Source organism: Felis catus, chromosome B3, assembly GCF_018350175.1.
Source record: "Felis catus isolate Fca126 chromosome B3, F.catus_Fca126_mat1.0, whole genome shotgun sequence".
NCBI classification, from domain to species: Eukaryota; Metazoa; Chordata; class Mammalia; order Carnivora; family Felidae; genus Felis; species Felis catus.
The window spans coordinates 45,202,393-45,225,481 of NC_058373.1; the positions used below are offsets into that span (position 1 = coordinate 45,202,393).

At 41.5% G+C, this 23,089-nt stretch overlaps 1 protein-coding gene across 2 annotated transcripts in view; it reads right to left on the reverse strand.

Annotated features, from left to right (window-relative positions):
* Positions 1–4,119: 4,119 nt before the first annotated feature.
* Positions 4,120–23,089, reverse strand: part of FAM81A (family with sequence similarity 81 member A) — a 78,586-nt gene continuing 59,616 nt past the window's right edge. For both annotated transcript variants that reach the window (XM_023255286.2, XM_023255287.2), the window contains exons 5-9: positions 22,904–23,033; positions 21,295–21,401; positions 14,073–14,208; positions 12,294–12,489; positions 4,120–8,775 (exon numbers count right to left, since the gene is read on the reverse strand). In XM_023255286.2, coding sequence (XP_023111054.1) covers positions 8,651–8,775; positions 12,294–12,489; positions 14,073–14,208; positions 21,295–21,401; positions 22,904–23,033 — 694 coding nt within the window. In that variant the 3' untranslated portion in view covers positions 4,120–8,650. The remainder of the gene's footprint in view (positions 8,776–12,293; positions 12,490–14,072; positions 14,209–21,294; positions 21,402–22,903; positions 23,034–23,089) is intronic.

Genomic DNA, 23,089 nt, shown 5'->3' on the forward strand with positions numbered 1-23,089 from the left:
CTCTTCCACTCACACTCTGTCTCTTTCTCAAAAATAAATAAACATTAAAAGAAAATTTAAAGTGTAGGCCTACCCTTGAGACTTTTGGCAGAGAAGGGCAAGGACATGCTGTCATCTTTAGCTCCTCCGGTCATGGCCTGAGGTCCTCTTTGCTCTAGACAACCATCCGTAATGCTAACTCCTTTTGAGGCAACACAGAGTAGTGGTTAGGAGCTCTATTCTGGAATCAGGTAGATCCCGATTCGAATTCTGATTCCAATACTTACTAGCTGCATGATCTCAGAAAAGTTACCTAATTTCTCTGTGCCTCATTTCTTTGTGTGCACAGTGGAGCCGAGATAGTACCTACCTCCTAAAGTCACGGTGAGGGTTGCATTAAATGAGAAAAAGTATATACAGTTCTTAGCGTGGCCCCAGCACCACAGAAGTGCTCAGCAATGGTTAGTTGCTGTTCTTAACATTGATGCTAGAACTCCTGGACGTTTTCCTGAGCCACTAGTATCCTGGCCAGATTCTGGAGGGCCCAACTGAGGGCCTGGGAGTTGCTAACGGACCATCAGGAGCCTGGGGCAAGGACAAAGGGGCTGCTCAGCCTGGCGCTTCTTGGTAGATGGGGGATCGGTGATAGTACACACTCAAAAAACGTTAGCCAGTAGTAGAGGTGGTATTGGTTTAGGGGAGAGCCCAAGCTGGGAACTTGCAAGCAGCCGCACAGATCCAGGCACAGGTGTGGAGAAACCATGATAATCACAGATACAATTGGCTCTCCTTGCTTGGGGCCATTCAGGAAAGCAGAGCCCTCACCAAGTATTTCAAACAGGAAATTTAATACAGGGAATTGGTCACCCAAAGTGTGGAAATGAGAGGGCAAGAGGGGAGGGTGAGATGTTCAGAGGTTATAGCAGCAGAAAGCCCCTACTAACCTGTACCTGGAAGAACAAAGAGTTAGCCACTGGAGGGACACTGAATGCTTGAATTACACGTAGTTTTATCTGCTAGCAATAAGATGTAGGTAACTTATTCCACCGGGTATGAAATTCTTCCACTGCCTGGCTCCCTCTTATCTTCATCAGGTCTTTGCTTCGCAGCAAGCCTTTCCCTGCCATCCTGTTTCCACGTGTACCTCCCCTCCTGGCACTCCCCTCCCTGAGGACCCGCTGTATCTTCCCCCAAAGCTCTTATGATCATCTGACATACTGGTATTTCCTTGTTTGCTTATTTTCTCTCCCCACCTCTACCTCATGCTAGAATTAAAACTCCATGGAGGCAGAAATTTTGGTCCGTTTTATCCACTGCCATGGCCCAGCCAGTGCAGAGTAGGTACTAAATCACTATTATGGTTACAGCCTATCCTACTAGCACAGTACTTACTCCCCTACAAACCCACTTCTAACTTCTCTGGCACTCTGTTTCCTGTTCCAGAAAATGAGGGAATTGAGGTCAGTGATCTCCAAGGGCCTTCCCACTGAGGCATTCCTTGGTTGTGGTTCTTCCTACTGAACCAGATTTCCTCAGAGTTTCCAGTGACCACACAGGGGCAGCAAAGGACAGCAAATCCCCAGGGCTGGGCCGGTGGCAGGAGAGATTTCCCCACTCCCCTGCCATTCTTCCTCGAGTCTCAAAGAGGAGTCAGATCTCTTCATAAAGTGTGGCCCAACCTAGTTCCAGGAAGAATTAAGTCACAGGTCTGAAAATGAAACAAAGCGTGGCAATTAGGGATAAAAACAGACCAGAGATTATCTAAAGCAATCAGACACGCAGGAGATAGGCTAATTATGGTAACTGAGCGCTGAATTTAGCTCCAACTTTCCAGACACCTAGGCAGGTGATTAGGGTGAGGTGAGTGAGGCACACTCTTCAAATGGTAAATGTAAGGAGCAGCCAGAATCCTGTCATCAAGATAAATGTTAGTACAATGTTTCTAAAAATCTACACAAACAACAACAAAGTCCGCAATAAACAAAATGTCAAAAATTTAAAATTACATGCAACATGTATTTAGGGGAGCAGAGTTTTCTGTTTTGCCTCAGTTCCAAAATGGTTCTGGGCAATGTGGTTGAATCTAGTCTTTCAGGTTTGAAATGTTGCTCATCGTGCATTTTTGGCATTAATTTTGATCTTTAAAAATACTGTGTTAACACATTATCATTTTTTTTTTTTAATTTACATCCAAATTAGTTAGCATATAGTGCAGCATTGATTTCTGGAGTAGATTCCTTAATGCCCCTTACCCATTTAGCCCATCCCCCCTCCCACAACCCCTCCAGTAACTCTCTGTTTATTCTCCATACTTAAGAGTCTGTTATGTTTTTCCCCTCCCTGTTTTTATATTATTTTTTGCTTACCTTCCCTTATGTTCATCTGTTCTGTGTCTTAAAGTCCTCATTAACACATTATCTTGATTAAAGTTTTTGCTGTCCCTTAGAATTTTCCAAGGTGAAGGGAGCCTGAGTGGCTGAATTGGTTAAGAGCCTGACTTCAGTTCAGGTCATGATCTCACAGTTTGTGGGTTCAAGCCCTGCGATTGGGCTTTGTGCTGACAGCTCGGAGCCTGGAGCCTGCTTCACATTCTGTGTCTTCCTCTCTCTGTCCCTCCCCTGTTCGCACTCTGTCTCTGTCTCTCAAAACTAAATAAATGTTAAAAAATTAAAAAATATATATTTAAATTTTCCAAGGTGAATGCCTCACTTCGCCTCACCCTAATCCCCTAGAGAGATGGGTCCCTCTCCCTAGTGAGCCTCTGCATCACTCAACAGTCCCCTGGCTGACATCCCCTTGCCAGGCACATGCCTTAAATGTCCTGGTACAAACCTACCACACAGCCCCGCCCCTTGGCTGACATACTTTGGCTCTTCCCCTTGAGTCTCGCACCAACGTCCCCATCCTTCTCTATACAACACCCCCAGCAGTAGCATCTACTGATCAGAACCAGCAAGTGGGACAAAACCTTATAAATAAAGACCTGCGAAATGATCTCTAATAGGGACAACTGACATAAGATTGTAGAGATGAGGGGCACCTGGGTGGCTCAGTTGGGCAAGTGTCCAAACTCTTGGTTTCAGCTCAGGTCATGATCTCATGGTTGGTGAGATTGAACCCTGCATTGGGCTCTGCGCTGTCAGTGCAGATTCTCTGCTTGGGATTCTCTCTCTCTCTGTCCCTCTGCCCCTCCCCTCTTCTCTCTCTCTCTCAAAATAAATAAATAAACTAAAAAAAAAAATTGTACAGATGAGACAGAAGGAAAGTTCTGGGTCCAAATCCCATTCTAGGCTGACAGATGAAGGTACAGAATTTGGACAGAGTGGTCAGTTGAAAGAGCAAGGAACTTACACTCTAGACCAGGGCTGTCTGATACAACTTTTTGCAATAACAGAAATGTTCTACATCTGCATGGGACAATACCGCAACCACTCACCACAGGTGGCTATTGAGCATTTGAAATGTGGCCAGCGCAACCAAGGGACTAAATTGTTAAATGTATTTAATTCTGATTAATGTATATTTAAATGTAAATGGGCTAAGGACTAGTGCATTACAGGACAGTTCTATATCAGTGAGTCTCAAATTTAACTTGCATTAGAATCATTAGCAGGACTTGTTAAAGCAGGTTGCTGAGCCCATCTCAGAGTTCCTGATTCAGGAGGTCTGGGATGGAGCTGAGAGCTTACATTTCTAACAGTTCCCAGGTGAGGCTGATGCTTCTGGTCTGGGGATACTTTGAGGACAACCAAGTAGACAGTATTCTCATTCCAAACAATTGTTAGATATTGAACAAATTACCTTATATGTAGGTATGGGCTTTCTTGAAGCAAAATGGCAGCCTAGACTTAGAAGACAGGTATGGATTGAAATCCCTGCTCCTCCATCAATTAGCTCAATGTCCTTTGTTTCATTTTCAACTTCTATATACAGTTGACCCTTGAACAATGTAGGGGATTAGGGACATTGACAACCCTCCCCCACCTCCTCTACACAGTCAGAAGTCTGCGTATAACTTTTGACTTCCCCAAAACTTAACTACAAATAGCCTACTGTTGACAGAAGCCTTACCAATAACATAGTCAAGTAACACATATTTTGCAAGTTATATGTATTATATACTGTATTCTTACAACCAAGTGTGCTAGAAAAAAAATTTTTATTAAGAAAATCATAAAGAAGAGAAAATACATTTACAGTACTGTACTGTATTAAAAAATCCACATGTAAGTGGATTGCGTAGTTCAAATCTGTGTTGGTCAAGAGTCAACTGCAATATTAGTCAATATTTAACCTCTCTCTCTGCTCCATCCACAAAATGGAAATAATAGTACACACCAAGTAGGGTAATTACAAAGATTAAATGGGATAAAGTATATATGCCATTCAGTATAAGTTTTTAAAGATCATGTCTTGCTCAGAAAGTGTATGAGATTATATATGTAAACATGTAATTTGTAGCACAAGCAATGAGCAGTTCCACAAAATAGCTCTGTCAAGATTACACAGTGCCAGCGCATCAGTGATCTATGGCTGCATATAACAAATTAACCCAAAACGTAGCAATTTAAAACAACAAAAATTTATCATCTCGCGGCATCTGTGGGTCAGACGTGTGGACATGGCTTAGCTGGGTAACCTCTGGTTTAACATCTCTCATGAGGTTGCATTAAAGCTGCCAGGGCTGCAGTCTCACCTGAAGGCTCAACTGGAGGGCTTAGGAATCCACTTCCTATTTTTTGTTGTGATAAGATATGTGTACATTTTAGTAATTTAACCATTTTTAAATGTACAGTTCTGTGTCATTGAGTACATTCACATTGTTGCAACCATCACCACCATCCGAGAAGTTTTTCATTTTCTCCAACTCAAACTCTGGACCCATTTGGTACTGGCTCCCCATTCCCCACCCCACCCCTGAGCCCCTGGCACCTATCAGGCTACTCTGTTTCTATGAATTGGACTCTTCTATGTACCTCATCCAAGTGGAAATCTACAAGGTTTGTCCTTTTGTGACTTGCTTATTTCACACAACAAAACCTCCTCAAGATTCATCCATGCTGTTAATGTGTCAGAATTTCTTGTTATGGCTGCATAGTATTCCATTGTAGGTATATACCACATTTGCTTATTCATTCATCAATGTACACTTGAGTTGTTGTCACCTTCTGGGTCTTACCCCACCTTCCCAGCCCTCTCAACACTGGCCCCTCAGTGGATGTGGCTTCTCCCAGGCTGAGTCCTGGAGAAGTCACGCCTGCCCCAAGGATGAGACTAACTAGCCTGTGGTTCTGCCCAGCGCTTCCCCAGATTCAGGGACTGACCCAGTCTGGTCCTGTCTACTTATCTCTGCATCCAAGCTGCTCTTCTGTGTTTCAGGCGGGATATCACTTATCTTTGGAGGTTAGAGTCACTTCCCATAAGTGATCCCAGCAGGTAATGGGATGCTCTCAACCAACACATGGACCCTCCATTTACCTGCTATGTCCCACCACCACCATCTCCCCGCCCATATCCCATATTTCACCACTTAATACCCAATTTTGCATTAACTACTTCAGCATTTCAAAAATTATAAGTGAGCCACTTCTTTTATATAATTATAATCTCCACTCTGCAGATGAGAAAACTGAGATTCAGAAAGGTGAAGAGAACTGCCCAAGGTCACACAGCGAGAAGAGGGCAGTGACAGAACCCCATATAGTTATCATTGAGTTTCCAGGATGTCATGAGTGGTTTGTGGGGTTTTTTTTCCAGGCTGAATAGCTGAAAGCCACCTAACATAACTCATCTCCCAACGCACAGAACCCCAGTCCACTGCCTAGGACGGCCCAAGCACAGGGGACGAAGTGTCTGGGACCCTACCGTCCTATGGCACCAAATGGCCCCGCCTCTGTTGCTTCCACTGATAAACCAGAGGAAGCTAGTGGACCCAAGTGAAGCTAGTAAGGTGCCTCTCTCGGGTGCTTGGAACTAGGGCATTAAAGAGCAAAAGGCCTCGGATGGTGGAGCTGTAAGGTCATGTAGAGATGGAGCTGTTGTCGGTGGGCTGGCAAGTCAGCTATGTGGGAAGCAAGGCTGTATCTTTAGAGGTGGGACAGTGGTGTACTTGTTAGGTGCCCAGAGAGTGGAAGGAGGCTGCCTGGTTTGAATTGAGGATCCCACTTACCAGCTGCGGGACTTGGGGCAAGTTGCCCAACCTTTAGGTGACCCATTTTTCTCATCTGTAAAATGGGAAAGTGAGTAGTCCTTAACTCATCACCATAATGAACTGAGTGAACACACACCAAGTTCACGGCACAGGCACACATGCACAGTAGGAACTGCCAGCTGGCATTATTCCAGCCTTGAAGACCCACAGATGGAGCAGCTCCCCGTGACTTTCCAGTTCCCAGTAGGTTGCCTCACTCTAAAAAAACTTTTAAGTTTAAAAATCATACACCACATTTATTTGGAAATTTTATTCTTTTTATTGCAAATTTCTGGTAAAGGAAAGAACACGGAAGCTGATCCTCATTTAAACTTTGGTCATAAGAGCACGCTGTAGCTCAGTGGCTTACAACCTCAGCGCCCTTTGAATCACCAGGGGGCCTTTGACACCTTACTGATGTCTGCCTCCCTCCTCCCAGAGGTTCTGGCTTAATTGGTCTAGGGGGGCAGCCCAGGCATCAATAGCTTTTTGAACTCCGCGGGTGATTCCAACATGTGGCCAGGGTGGGGGACCCTGCTGGAGCTCATGGCCTGAGCTTGGCAGCATCAGGAGCACCCAAGCAATTCCAGCGGACATCCAACCGTCGCCTGCTCACGTCACCCCACAACCCGAGTCCAGCTGGCCCCCCGTCCCTCTTCCCAAGTGTCACATGTGCTGACTCTTCCTCCTCAGAGACCGCAGAGGAGAGAGACACCGGAGGACGCGTGATTCTCTGTGCTGTGGCTTGTGCGTAAACAGGGGAAACTGTACTAAATGTGGTTATTCTATCACAGAAAGAAATTCACTTTCTGGTTGCAAATGAGCACTAACCTTTTTTTTTTTCATTGTCAAATGGAAATAATCTTCCTATAGAGAGAGATGCAAAGATTTGTGACAAAATAAGGAAATACGTGTTGGATGACACATTCCTTAGATGATTCCTCAGGTCTAATTAAAAAAACATTTTTTTGTCAAGCCAAAGAAGGTAAAATACTGTGTAGTGTAGCAGCATATTTTATATGGGTAAACAGTAATAGCCAGTTATATAATTCATTTATGAGTTATCCTAAAAATAGAAAATGCTTTAATTTTCCTGAGTCCTTGGCAAACAACAAAACACAATTTTTTTTTTTTAAATTTTCAAGAATGGTCTTCCTTTTCCTGGGCACCCTCACAGTTTAGGACAGTGTGTGTCTCACCATCAGGTTTTACATCCACGGGTCAACAACTTCACTGGCACCAATTTTCAATGACTAGTCAAATACGGAGATTGAAAATAAAACACCCATCCTCTACAAAGCTGCTCAAAATGAAAGGTTCTTGACAGTGTTATAAATGCAATATCAATTTGATTCTCTGTCCATACAAAAGTATGAATTTCTATTCCATTAATAATACTGAATGACTAATGTCTTAACAGTGATAAAATTTTCAGAACATTTAAAAATTACAAAGGATCCCATTTTTACATCATAATTCTGATGTATTATCATGCCTTCTATTTTGTCTGTAAAACTTTTATAGGATACAGTGCATTGACGTGGTAAAACCAAGGCACAAGAATACAGTTACAATAAGTGTATATAAACCTTAGCACTTTGTGCCAATTTTGGAAACATTTAGAGAGGAGATCATAAAGCCTGAAAAATTCTCACATCCTATTATGATTAACAAACGATTAATTGTGCAATAAACAGACTATCAACCACCATTCCATTATTAAATATATGGCTATCACTATACAGGCTGTGGATAGTTGAAAAAAGTTTTCAATATTAAAACCTGGCTTAATTAGGTGGTCACTGTAGATATTGTGCCTTGCATTATCTAGATAATTGTCTTAAGTTTCCATTTTAATCTGCAATGTATATGGCAGTTATCAATTTTTAAGCTTTTTTCATCGCGTAAATGATGAAGGGGGTTTCCAAATGTTAAATCCCTTGTCTCTACAAAAGACAGAAGATTTACAAGAAGATAACCTTATAAGAAATGCACAGATAACAATCATAAAATCCAAATATGGACTAAAAGGTTGAATTCTAATCTACCAGGACATTCTCTTAATTTAGGGGAAGGAGAAACACATTCCTGTGATAATTCATTAGTTTCTTAATTTTAAAAAAATCACCATGACATTTTTCAAAATAGTAAAGTCTTGGCTAGAGCGTCAGGCATTGAAGGAAAGTTAAGTCTTTTCATTCATAAAATGAAGGGGATAAAAGCCTTTCAAAATCCAGGGGCGGGGAGGATATTCCATTGAATTTAGAGAAGTGGAATAAAGTGGTAAAAGTTGTATTTCATAGTTTTAAAAAAAGTGTTTTTGAGACTCAAGGTAAACGCTTAGACCCATGAAAACACATTTCTTGGCACATGCACGCCATGAGTAGAACAATCCCGAATGCAGTGACAGCCTGGCTACACAGGTATCTAGCTCTAGCCCCACGAGCAAAACCACGTTTGAGGTCCTTGTCCCAGCCCCCTTCACATGGGACCTTCTGGCTTCTGCATCTGTTGGATTTGCTTCTGCAGCTGGTCCTTGTCCAACTTCATCTTGGCTTCAAGAACTTGCCTGAGGGATCCTATACTTTCATAGATGGCTGTAAATCCTTTAAGAAGAGGTAAATTTCACAAGAGTTAATATTAAAAAACAATGTGTGTCAAGTTCTACAGCATATAGTAATAGTTGATTTGGGCAAAAGCTATTAACAGATGCTAAAACTAATGAAGTAAAAGTTTGATAGGAAACAAGACAGTTACATAGCTTGGGAGTATCTCCCTACAGGTTACTTTTTTTTTATTTTTATTTTTTTAAATTTTTTTTAACGTTTATTTATTTTTGGGACAGAGACAGAGCATGAATGGGGGAGGGGCAGAGAGAGAGGGAGACACAGAATCGGAAACAGGCTCCAGGCTCTGAGCCATCAGCCCAGAGCCCGACGCGGGGCTCGAACTCACGGACCGTGAGATCGTGACCTGAGCTGAAGTCGGACGCTTAGCCGACTGAGCCACCCAGGCGCCCCCTTACAGGTTACTTTTTAATTACAAAGGGGGAAAGGAACTATTACAGTGGAGAAACCTGGCAGATACTGCTATAACCAAGGGATCAAAGCTAATGTCACCAATGCCGGGAGAAACCAACACCAGGTACCCCTGATAAGGTTCCCTGAGAAGTGAAGGACACACCGCTTCTGTGGCATCGTCTGTCCAAAATGCACAACCTGAGGGGCACCTCGGTGGCTCAGATGGTTAACTATCCAACTCCCAATTTCAGCTCAGGTCATGATCTAATGGTTCATGGGGTTGAGCTTGGGATTCTCTCCCTCTCTCTCTGCCTTTTTCCCACTTGCGTGCATGTACACACGCACTCTCTCTCTCAAAATAAAAAAATAAACATTTTTTAAAATGCACATACATACATAAATAAATAAATAATAAAATGCACAACCTGAATCTAATTAAGAGGAAGCAAACAGACTCAAACTGACATTCCACAAAATACTGGCCTGTATTCTTTAATGATGTCAACATCACTGAGAAACTGATCCACTACAAGACAGTAAATACAGAAAAATGATAACTAACTATGCTGTATGATTCTGGAATAGAACTTAGACCAGGGAAGGTCTTCTATAAAGGAAACAATGGTTAAAGTTGAAAACTGCATATTGAAAAAATCTACAACATATTACACTATATTATAGTTATTTAAGAGAATGTCCTTGTTCTTAGGATATATAGAATGAAATAATACAGGAGCAAAAAGGCATCATGACTTCTGCAACTTAGTCCCAAATTATTTAGGGAAAAAAATTATATTTACACACACACACACACACACACTCATATCACACAATAAGATTAAGCAAATTTCCAAAATGTTAACAACTGGTTATATAGAGTTTTTGGGCTACTCTTACTGTTTTTCTAAATTTGAAATAATTTCAAAAGAAAAAGCAAAAAAAAGAAAAAATTCTCCATCAAAAACACATTTCATATTATTCTATATTTATGTGGGTTTTTAAGATAAATGTTTAACAGCTCCTGTTTTCATTAGTAAATTTAGAATTTTCTCAAAAAATGTTCTCTATATTACAATTAATGTCATATAAGGAATAAATATTACTTATTTTAAAAATGTTCTTATTAGAAAGATACAACATATGAAAGAGTAGGTTACAAATCAGCATGAGCTTCCATTTGAAAAAGCACATATATATATCACATATGTATAGAAAGATTTATATAAAGATGACAGCTGAGTGAGAGAAGTTATGAGTATTTAAAAAAATATTTTGCACTTTCTTATCTTCCATTAAGAAACATATTGCTTTTAGAATAAGAAAAAGTAAATATTTTTATTTTTAAAAAGCTCATGTGCCTTTCTTAGTAGTAGTTACTAAATCTTAACAACCTCAGTGGCATGTTGAATATACAATAACAAACCCACCCAGAGAATGATGCAAAGGTAAACACTGATGAGGGGTGCCTGGGTGGCTCAGTTGGTTAAGCATCTGACTCTTGGTTTCGGCTCAGGTCACGATCTCACAGTTCGTGAGTTTGAGCCCCATGTCGGGCCCTGCGCTGACAGCACAGAGCCTGCTTGAGAGTCTCCCTCTTTCCCTCTCTCTTTGCCCCTCCTGCACTCATGCTTTCTCTCACTCTTAAAATAAATAAATAAACATAAAAAATCACTGATGAAATATTCAAATATCATATTCCAATAGCCCCAAAGACAAAGAAAGAAAATTCATTTTTATCTTCACAAGTTCTTGAATTCATAAATTTATTTGTGATTTCTACTTAAAAAAAATAATAAAACTTCTGGTGGTAACAACAAAAACTATTCTTGGGATAACTAACTACTTTTATTCCCATGTGGCCAAAGTAGAAGGATTCCGCAGGGGAAAATTATGGAATCATGGAATTGGAGGCAGCTGGGAGATAATGTAGTCCCCCTCCTCACATTGTAAGACTGTCTTCTTTTTCCCAATCACACCCAACCAGCTTCCACTTGAATACTTTCAACAGCAAAGAACTCTCAGGCTCACAAGCCACCAGTGTCTTTTTTAAAAAGAACCCATTACCTGAGGATATTTCTGCCCTGTGTTAAGTTAAAATCTGTCTTCAGGTAACTTCCAATTCACTTACTGGTTCCAGGTCTGTATTACTGAATTCACAGAGTAACTAAGTCTAGCCCCTCTTTTATATGCAATAATACTTCAGATGTGGAATATAGCTTTAACAGTTTCTTCCGAACAAGTGTGAATTAATGGGCCCTGTTGACTTGTGAGCAGAAGAAAATCATTCACTGCTGTGGTAGCACACTGCCAGCTGTAATAAAAGAAGCCTTCAAAAGTCCCGCAAAGATATGTGTTTATTTCTGAGACACACCGACAGTGGCTATAAACAGAAAACAGCCCTCAGATGGCATTAAAGAAAACGCACACAAGGGACACCTGGGTGGCTCAGTCGGTTAAGCGTCTGACTTCAGGTCAGGTCATGATCTCACAGTCCGTGAGTTTGAGCTGCGCGTCAGGCTCCATGCTGACAGCTCGGAGCCTGGGGCCTGCTTCAGATTCTGTGTCTCCCTCTCTCTCTGCCCCTCCCCTGCTCACATTCTGTCTCTCTGTGTCTCTCAAAAATGAATAAATGTTAAGAAAGAAAGAAAGAAAGAAAGAAAGAAAGAAAGAAAGAAAGAAAGAAAGAAAGAAAGAAAGAAAGAAAGAAAGAAAGAAAGAAAGAAAGAAAGAAAGAAAGAAAGAAAGAAAGAAAGAAAGAAAGAAAGAAAGAAAGAAAGAAAGAAAGAAAGAAAGAAAGAAAGAAAGAAAGAAAGAAAGAAAGAAAGAAAGAAAGAAAGAAAGAAAGAAAGAAAAGGAAAAGAAAAGAAAAGAAAATGCACATTTGCAAGCTGAGCAATTTTGGTTGGTTTGCCTGTCCATCACGGTGGCTTTCCATGTACTTGGAAGTGACACAACATTTTAGTTCACTACAGCACAGCTACTCAGAAAATCACCTAAGGACATTTTACCGTTATTACCATCAGCCGGGGTCACAGTAGTTGCATTAACTGGTTTTCAGATCATAGTGAAAATAAACCATGAGAGCTGTTTTCTTTTTGGCCTACCAGCGTCAACTTCTGCCTTCATTTCCTTCATGTCCTCATTCATCTGTAACTCCAGCTTGCTGATGCGCCCATGAACCTTCTCCTCTTCCTGTTTTGTTCTCTGCACCTCCATATTCTTCTTCTGACTCTCTTCTATTTTGTCAAGTCTGGCTGACATCTGGCTCAGCTTCTTCTCCATGTCCCTTTCACTGGCTCCCTGAGATCCGTGATAAGAATTGCACCTGATTACTCCAAAAGGAAAGTCTGTACTGCACTCGCATCAGTCCTAGTATCATTTAACAACAATCTGCAGGGAACAGAATCGCAAAGGTGGCTTGTTGCTCACTCAAACATCCATTCTCCCCTGTTTCCTTAACAGACCCCCAATTTTCAGCATGGTGTAAGCTCACCCAGAATTAAGGCTACATTTTATATAGTCCCCTGAGTTTAGTGCGGCCATAAGATTAAGTTCTGGCCAACAAGATGTATGTGGCAGCTTCTAGGAAAACCTAAAAGGCAGCTGAGACATAGCCTCATCCCTTCCTTTTTCCTTCTGTTCCTGCAATTCAGACGTAATAGGTTGAGCACTAGCCATCATCTTGAACTATGAGAACAAGGGTCACTCTCTAGAATTGGCAGAGGTAAGCCAGAAGAATCCTAGGCTGCTGAGGACTGATAAGCTACCACATCAGCGCTGCACTCCCTACACCCAGACATCTTTTATGTGAAAGAGAAATAAGATGCCATCTATCAAAGCCACCGTTATCCTGAGGTTTGCTATTAGTTATTAACCAATCCATGTGTAAAAATAAACAGTGATCCAAAGACACAGAAGCCTACAAATGTAGTAGTATGAAATTAAGCAAATCAATCAGTAGATCTGATAATATATGGGAGAACACTTAAAGAAGTATTTGATATATTAAATATTGTCTTTCCTTTTCTTTCCAGCGTGCTTGGTTTTTGTGGGAACCTGAATCTGCAGGTGAGCCTTGGAGGCCAAGACTACAAACACTGAGCTTTCAGTCGGCTATTGCATGACCTAGCTCTCTTGATGTTATACAATGTGGTCTGCAATCCAGCAGATCAACACTGAGAGCCAGCAGAGTCAGAGATGCAGACTACACCGGATGCTTCTGCTCCATCAAAGTCCAATAGGAGGAAGCAGTGCAAGAGAAGAGAAGGGAGAGGAAGAGGGTCAGGCTAAACGACCAAAACACAAAAAGATTTGCCTGCCCAATACCAGTTTCAGAGCCTACTGACTTTGAAGACTCTATATACAAGGCTTTCTTGATGGTTTTATGGGGCAGTTCTGCAAACCTTAGTTCTATGGGAGAATGGGCTAAAAAGAGAAGGAAAATGGAGAAGAAAACAGTAGATTTTGTTGACGTGTTGCACCGTGAGTGTGCATACTGTGGTTGTAGTGTGATGGCGGGGCCTAGTGGGAGAAACGTGGCCAACGTCGTGTTTTCCAGAAGAAGAAATTAAACCAAATAGGATGAAGTTCGTAGCTGTTAGTTTTATTTAGAAATGCAGGTGGACAATTTGGTTCACTAAGGCCTTGACTTAAATTCATCTTAGCTGAAAGTACTAAAATTTTCTATTTAGCCTTTATTAACCAAAACAAGTCCAAGTGCTCTCTTTATAACGAGTACAAAGAAAGGATTCTAAGGCAAGAAACAACTGAACAACTTAATGTGGTGCTACGTAAGTCAATACTAAGTTGCAAGGGATTATTCATAAACATTGCAGGCCCCCACTGAATAACTTCACTATATTGTGCTAAACACCAATACCTACACTGTTTTCCTTAACAACCAAGGAAAGCTGATCGATTTTCTGTAAAAGTTCTTTTTCTATCCGTTCTTGTTCCTGTTGCAACCAATTCCGTGCAGATAAAATCTCATTACTGAGCTCCTCAATCGTACCTTTAAATCTAAAATAAGAAAGTTAGTAAGTTAGATGTAAAAAAAAATTTTGAATTACATCATATAACCTCAGTCTCTGGCTATCAAATTTCTCACAAATATGTCACCATTCACCTCGGCTCCCTCGGAATTACAAGCTTACCTTCCCTTAGAATTGTCCTTATCACTAAATTGGGGATGGGGTGCCAGGAAGGATGGCACAACAGATAAGCACCTGCTAACACTTCCTACTGGTGTAGAGCTGATGGTGTGGGTGTTGAGGTGTCACACAGTGACACACAGCCATGCCCGGTGCTCATCTTTGCCTTCAGAAGGCCCCCAGTGCTCCTGGCTCAGAGGACACAGTATCTTGGCACCCTTCCAGTCTCCTGTCTTTTCCTGGGCTCTTCCTCCCTCTCCCTGTTATCTCCCAGGACTGGAGCCTGGCGCCCCTTCTCTCAAATGTTCTCCAAATTGCTCTTGCCGGATACAGATATTTCCTAAAAGAAAACTGAAAGAAAAAAACCCTAACCTCCATTCCTCCAGTCCTTGTCCTTTCCAAATACATTAAAATTACACTCCACACTTGCTATCTCCTCATTATTTTTGTATTAGTTTTATTATGAAATAGAATAAAAGCAGAAGAGAACATATGACTTAAATAATAGTAATAATAAAATGGACACTGTGGTAGAAGACCCTAAATTATCTGCTACATGTTTTCCTCTTCTTTCCTATTAAGAAATCCTCAAAGAGGCGCACCTGGGTGGCTCAACCAGTTGAGCATTTGGCTCTTGATTTCAGCTCAGGTCATGATCCCAGAGTCGTGGTATCAAGCCCCATGTCATGCTCCGTGCTGAGCATGGAGCCTGCTTGAGATTCATATTCTCTCTCTCTCTCTCTCTCTCTCTCTCTCTCTCTCTCTCTCTCTCTCTCTCTCTCCCTCCCTCCCTCCCTCCTTCCCTCTCTCTCTCTCTCTCCCTCTCTCTCTCTCTCTCTCTCTCCCTGTCCCCCCCCCCACTGTCCCTCTCCCCTGCTCATTCTTTCTCTCAAATAAAATAAAATAAAATAATAAAAAATTATTTAAAAAAAAAGAAAGAAAGAAATCCTCAAATGTGAACTGGGTACACAGCTGCCTGGCCAGAGACTACATTTCCCAGCCTCTCTCGCAGCCAGGTATGGCCGTATGACCATGTCGGGCAATGGATCACAACTGCCTGGGTCTTGCCACTATTAAAAAAGCTTCCTGGGCAGGAAACGCAAGCCAGCAGCCCCTCCCAGCTGTGGAGCTCAGCCTACAGCCCTGCCTGACCAGGAAGACTGACCACAGAGGCTGCAGCTTAATGCATTCACTTATTCTAGCAGTATTCTGATGTAGTCTTTAGAGTTTCTCCATATAAGATCATACCATCTGCAAAGAGGAATAGATTTACTTCTTTTTTTCTAATTTGGAGTGCATTTATTCCTTTTTCTTGCCTAAGTGCCCTGGCCAGGACCTCCAACACTGTGTTGAATAGAAGTGGGGAGAGTAAACACCCCCACCTTGTTCCTGATTTTAGAGGAGAAACTTTCAGTTTTTTACTGCTGAGTAGATGTTAGCTGTGGGTTTGTCATATATGACCTTTATTATGTTGAGATACATTCATTTTATACCCAATTTGTTGAGTCCATATCAAGAAAAAGGTATCAAATTTTGTCAAATGCTTTTTTCCATACTGAGATAATCATATGATTTTTTTATCCTTCATTCTGTTAATGTGGTGTATCACATTTATTAATTTGCATATATTGAACCATCCTTGCATCCCAGGGATAAATCCCATTCCCTCATGGTGTATGATCCTTTAAACTTGCTGTTGCATTTGGTTTGCTACCATTTTGTTAAGAATTTTTACATCTATGTTTATCAGGGATGTTGGCCTGTCTTTGATATCTGGGTGATGCTGGATTCATAAAATGATTTTGGAAGTGTTCCCTCCTCTTTAATCTTTGGAGGGGTTTGAGAATGGGGTTTGGGGTGGGGGCTATTGAGTTTGTTGGCATTTAATGGTTTATAATAATCTCTTATGATTCTTTGTATTTCTGTGGTACCAGTTATAATGACTCCTATTTCATTTATAATTTTATTTATTTGAGTGTTCTTTTTTTTCTTGGTTAGTCTACCTAAAGTTTTGTCAATGTGGTTTATCTTTCAAAAAACCCCCAACAATTAGTTTCATTAATTTTTCCCATTGTTTTTCTTTCTTTTTATTAAACATTTTTAAAAGTTTATTTATTTATTTTGAGAGAGACAGCACGCACAAACTAGGGAGGGGCAGAGAGAGGGAGACAGAATCCCAAGCAGGTTCTGCACCATCAGTGCAGAGCCCGATGCAGGGCTTGAACTCACAAACCGTGAGATCATGACCTGAGCCGAAATCAAGAGACCGACACTTAACCGACTGTGCCACCCAGATGCCCCTTCCGTTGTTTTTCTATTGTTTTCTAGATTCTATTTATTTTTGGTCCAATCTTTATTATTTCCTTTCTTCTGCTGTCTTTATGCTTTGTTTGTTCTTCTTTTTCTAAAAGAAAGAACATATCTTTCAAGATATCTCATATATTTCAAGAGTATCTCATATTCCTTGAGATACAAAGTTAGGTTGTATCTTTCTGTTTTCTTAATGTAGGCATTTAGTATTGTAAACTTTCCTCATAAAACTGCTTTGGCTGCATTCCATAAGTTTTGATACTTTGTGTTTCCATTTTCATTTATTTAAAGATTTTCTAAATTTCCCTTTTGATCTTCGTTGGCCCATCTGTTGTTCAGGAATGTGTGGTTTAATTTCCATATATTTGTGAATTTTCCAATTTTCCTCCTATTATTAATTTCTAGTTTCATGCTATTGTGGTCAGAAAAGGTACTTGATATGATTTTGATCTTCTTTAATTTATTAAGACTTGTTTTGTAACCTAACATATGATCTATCCTGGAGAATACTCTGTTTGCACTTAAGAGAAATTTGTATTCTGCTACTGTTGGATGGAAAGTTCTGTACATGTCTGTTAGGTTTCTAGTTGGGCAGGGCTTCTGCCTATGCTCTGAGGTCAGGGGATGGGAGGAACAGCTGGCTGGGCTCCCCAGTCAGATGGGCCTACAAGCTGGGCTCTGCATTCAAGCAGGGCCACTGGCTGGGCGCCCTGGCCAAGTGGGGCTGCTGGGCTAGACTGCACGATCAAACAGAGCCATTAACTGCACTGGGCAATTACCTCTGGCCGGCTGAGGTCTCAGACTGTGTTCGCTGGCTGGGCAGTTCACTGCTGTTTGGACTCCATGATTAAGGGCTGCAGGCTGGGCTCCACAATTGCACCCAATCAAGTGGGACCCCCAAGCTATGCTTCCCAGCCAAGTGTTACTACTGGCTAGCCTCCAAGTTCAGCTGGCTTCATCATCAGACAGGGCCTCAGGCTTGCTCCAGGACTGGGCAGGCTGCTGGTTGTGCCACACTGTTGAGTGAGGTTCCTGGCCAGGCTTCCCGGTCAGGTGGCACCAGCTGCTATACCTCACAGTTGGGTGAAGCTGGTGGCTGGGTTTTGAGATCAGGCAGAATCATTGTCTGGGCTTCTGTTTGGGGGAGGGGTTACTGGCTGGGTTCTCTGCTTGGGCAAGGCTACAGGCAGTGCTCAACAAATAAGTGGGAGCAGTCTGGGCTCCACTTGCTAAGCAAGGCTGTAAGCTGGGCTCCACAGCCAGGTAATGTAGGGGGGGCTCCAAGGTCACCTGGGGTCACTATGCAGGCTCCCCAGTCAGGTAGGGCTACAGGTTACAGCTTTTATTTTTGATTATTATATTTCCTAGAAGTTCTATTTCGTTGTTTTCAATTCTGACTGATCATTTTTAATTATCTCTCATTCCTTAGTCATACTTTCAAAATGTGTGTGTGCATGTGTGTGTGTGTGTATATACTCACACATACATATACATCACATACAAATGTATGTACGTACATGTATACTTATTTTATCCAATAATTCCTATATATGCAGTATTTGGACATCAAATTCCTCTTTTCTCTGTTTCTCCTGACTCTATCACATGTGTGACTTTTTTGTTTGTATTGTTTTACGATTTTTGATTATACATTCATGCTCCTTAGAACTTGATCTGTTCTGGGAAGATCTGGGAAGCTTTCAGGACTGGGTATTTACATCTGTTTCTTCCAGCTTCTTAAGCCACCACCAAAACAGGATCATTCTAAGATTAAACTGTCCACTGTGGTTTTCTTCAAGCTGCTTGGGTAATGTGAATTCTAGCTCTAAATTTATATGAAGGCTGTATTGTGGGGGCACATGGCTGGTTCAGTTGGTAGATCTCAGGGTCATGGGTTCAAGCTCCATGTTGGGTATAGAGCTTACTGAAAATAAATAAGTAAAATAAATAAAGGCTATATTATGGTCCTGAATTTTCAAGGAATATCTTCTATGCCTCTACCCAGAGCCAAGATTTAGACAGGTGAGTTTCCTTAGGCTCTCTTTGTGGAAAGGGCATTTTCCCTAGTTCACCCAACCAGGGTTTTCCCTTTGGGTAATCAATCTGACCTTCTGCCCCAGGCTTTGTCCCCTCTCCCCTGCGAAGAGCGTTTGTGTCTAGACTTCCAGACTTTAAACTGTAGGAAGGAAAATAAAGATGTTCGTGTCTGCTGACTAGTAATATCTCCTAACGAAGTAATTTACATAGGAAAAAATACCAACATGTTTATTTTTTCCTCTGTGATGGAAGGAAGAGGACTGAAGAGATTTTTCTGTACTTGGCAAGCGTGTAGGATCTATGAGAAGTGGTGACATAACTCAACGATTATATAATACAGACAATTAGAGAAAAAAGAAACATGCTTGTCATAAGAGAATTCCTGTTAACTCAGCAACAACCTTGGCACAACATTAAATATGGTGATGATAAGATATAAGAACCAGGAGAATGATTAATTTAAAATCTCCACAAGTCTCTAACAAAGTTCCACACTAAAATCATTGTTAAACAATATATTAAGTCAAATACACACACATACACACACACACACACACACACACACACACACACACACACATAAACATATATAGTGATGACTGGCTCTGCTTAGGCAGGAAAATGCCAAGCTCATGAAGATTCATGATGGGAGAAGATGTATGGTTTTGTGACTGAGTAGAGGGCAGATGATGAGTTTCACTGTGGGCAAGTACAGTTCAAAGCGTTACTATAACAAAATGGGAAAGTATAACACATCATAGGGTGCTGACTGGATTGTTTACAATCATCCTAGTGCACACCTCTCCCACCTACACTACTGCAGCAATGCCCCCACCTGATGATGTCCCCATCTCTGCTTTGCCCCCCACTTTTTAAAAATTTTTTAATCTTTATTTATTTTTGAGAGAGAGAGACACACAGTGTGAGTAGGGGAGGGGCAGAGAGAGAGTCTCTGGAGACACAGAATCTGAAACAGGCTCCAGGCTCTGAGCTGTCCACACAGAGCCCGACACGGGGCTTAAACTCACTGAGCACTAGATCATGATCTGAGCTGAAGCCGGACGCTTAACCAACTGAGCCACCCAGGCGCCCCATGCTTTGGCCCCTTTTGATTCACTTTCTTTTTTTTTTTTTTTCTTTCTTTTTTTAATGTTTTTAGTTATTTTGGGGTGGGGGAGGGAACACATGAGCAAGGGACGGGCAGAGAGACAGAGGGACAGAGGATCAGAAGCTGGCTCTGCGGTGACAGCAAAAAGCCCAATGTGAGGCTCGAACTCCTGAATCTCACGATCGTGACCTGAGCCAACGTCCGACACTCAACCAACTGAGCTACCGTGGTGCCCCACCGTTTTCTGATTGCCACCAAGGCCATTTAAAAATAACTATAAATCTTATTATATCACCCCATCTGCCTCAAGCCCTTCAGTGGCTGTCCTTACTGCACTAAAGTCAGAGACAACAACCCCGTGTATGGTCTACAAGGCCCTGCTGCCGGCTTGCCTCCTCCCCAGGCCTCACTTCCCCTCCATCTCTCTTCCAGCCACCCTCACCATCTTGCAGCTTCTTGTATGCCACACTCCTCCATCCCATACGTTCTTACCTCACTCTTCACCTAGTGAATCCCATTTCTTCTTCAGCTCTTACTTCCAACATCACCTCCTCAGGAAGGAGGCCCCACAACCGGGCCTCATAGCATCATTCATTGTATTAGCTTCCTGTGGCTGTGGTGACAAACTGCCACAGACTTGATGGCTTAAAACAACACGTTTATTCTTTCATAGTTCTGGAGGTCAGAGGTCTAAAATCAGTTTCACTGCACTAAAATTGAAGTGTGAGCAGAACTGGTTCCTTCCGGAAGCTCTCAGAGGAGAATCATTGCTTTGCCTCTTTCAGCTTCTAGTGGCCACCTGTATTTCATGGTCTGTGGCCCCTTCCTCATCCTTAGAGTGCATCTCTGAGTCTCCAGTCTCTTTTTCCATTATCATGTGACCTTCTCTCATGACTCTGACCCTCCTGTCTCCCTCTTACAGACACTCTAGGGATTACATGGGGTCTATGAGGTAATCCAAGGTTACCTACCCATCTTAAAATCCTTAATCACATCTGCAAAGTCCCTTTTTGCCATATAAGGTAACATATTCACAAGGCTTGGGCCATGGTGATCTTTGGGGGACCATCATTCAGCCTACCACAACCATGCACCTTTTCTTCAAAGCAATTGCAACCATTAGTAATAATAAGGCATACACTCACTCAAGTCACTATTTGATTAATGCTCATCAACTCCTTAGACTATAAACTCCACAAGGATAGGAACAGAGTCTGTTTTTCTTTATTTCTGGATCCTTAGCAACTAGGCCAGGGCTCACTATATATCTACTGGATGAATGGATAATTATCCAACTACTAAAAACCATAAGAAGGAATGTAAAGTGGCAACATGCTACAAGGAAACTTTTCCTCTTAACTTCCATTATTGTTTTCAGTTTGTTTTATGTGATAAACAAAAATGAAAAGGAAAAAAACCGTACTAGTGAATAGGGTTATCAAGAACTCGAACCAAAAAAAAAAAAAAAAAAAAAAAAACGTTTATAAGCTGACTACTTACTTCGTATCCAAAAGCTGCAGCTGGTGGTTACTGTCTCTGTGGGACATCTTCAGTTTGGTGCTTTGCTCTGATATCGACAAGTCCACTCTGTTCAAAAGCTGAGAAATCTGGGAAAGAAATCTTGCTTGTAATATCACATATGATCTTTAGAGGTAGTTTCAGATAACATCTGGTAAGCTATATTCTAGTCGATGACATTAAGATTCAATATAATTTAATACATTCTTTTAGCAGTTCACCTCATCTTTCCACTTCCATTTTCTATCATACACACTCATCAGAAATCAAGACCAGGAGGGATGCCAAAATCCATGACGCTCTGAGTACTTAACTTTATAGTTCTCTGATGAGCAAGCCTAGTTTCTGCCCAGGACCACTACTTCCACCTGCTGGCACAAAATACAGTTATGTTTACTTTGGGATTTCTACCATTAATGTGGCTGCTAGACATAGAGAATGGAATTCTTATCACTTGCAAAATCCTTTGAGGTCCCAGATTTACCTCCATATCAAGTCAAGTCACCAGAAAATATAATTTGTAAATTCCATCCCTCCTACTCCTGGTTCCCACCACCCACCCCTTTCCCTGGTCTTTCTACTAAGAGTTAATAGAAACTCGTCCTGTATGAAATGTCTTTAGTTTCTTCAGGAATTACGGTGTTCGATATTCCTCACTCACAGATTCATGGGACAAGTATTTATTAGATCCAGAACAAAAAAAAGTATGTCTCCTTCTATAGATTTCTATATGCATCCGACTTGGCTCAGCCACCAAGAAGTTTAGTATCTGCTGAGCATTTATTTCCTGTTGTGGTAATTCTGTCCTTACTCATTCTCCGAAAAAAAACTATTGGAATTTTGTTTTATTGTGGGGTTTTTTTGGTGGCTTTAGAATATCTGTGTCCTTCACATAAGCAGATTTAGATCTTTATTGAATGTATTTTGAACACAAGTATTTTTACTCCAGCAAATTGACCAGGTGCCCCTTTTTACTGGAATGGTCCCTCTTTGCATGAAGAATAACAAGTAGGGCAGATACTGTGGGGCAAATCCTAGAAGACAGGCCCCTTGATGGCAAAGGGAAGCTTTTAAGTGGCCAAAAAGCAAATGGTGAAATGCCAAAAGTTATGCTTTATAAAACTGATCTGTGTTTCAAGGTGGAGTACTCTAAAATCCACCGGCCAGCCTACCTCTACCTTTGTCTGAATCCTTTCCCACCAAAGACTATGTGATGAGGTAGCACGTAACACGAGTCCCAGGACAGTAACTATTTCCTGAACCAAAAATGGGGACATGGCATATAACAGAATGCCTGATCATTCACCTATGCACGAAGTAGTTTTGGAGCCATAATTTAGAATTCCGGGAATATATTAATTGTTTTAGAAATGAGGGAAAAGAACCTTTAAAATTAGGACTCTACCAAAAAAATTGGCGCTTTGGTTGCCGTACCCGTGAAGGGCCACTGCACTGAAACAGGGGGAAAGAAGAAGTGAGGAAAAGATATGCATGTGCTAGGCATCCCGGCTGGTTTCTCATCACCATGTTATTCTTACTTAGCTAAGAACAAATTACCTCCTTTTAAAAGGCTACCTGAAGTAGGCCATACCTGCCCCTCTGCGTCTTTGATTTTTGTTTCCAAGATAAGTTTGGCAGCTTGCTGTTCTTTGTTCAGGTGCTGGAGCCCCTCATAAGTCGTTTTGTGCTCTGCAGAGAGTCTGGCTATGCTGGCGTCACACCTGTCCAGGCAAACGACAAAGCTAACTCTGAGTGAAGTTTAAAAGCAAGCACTGAA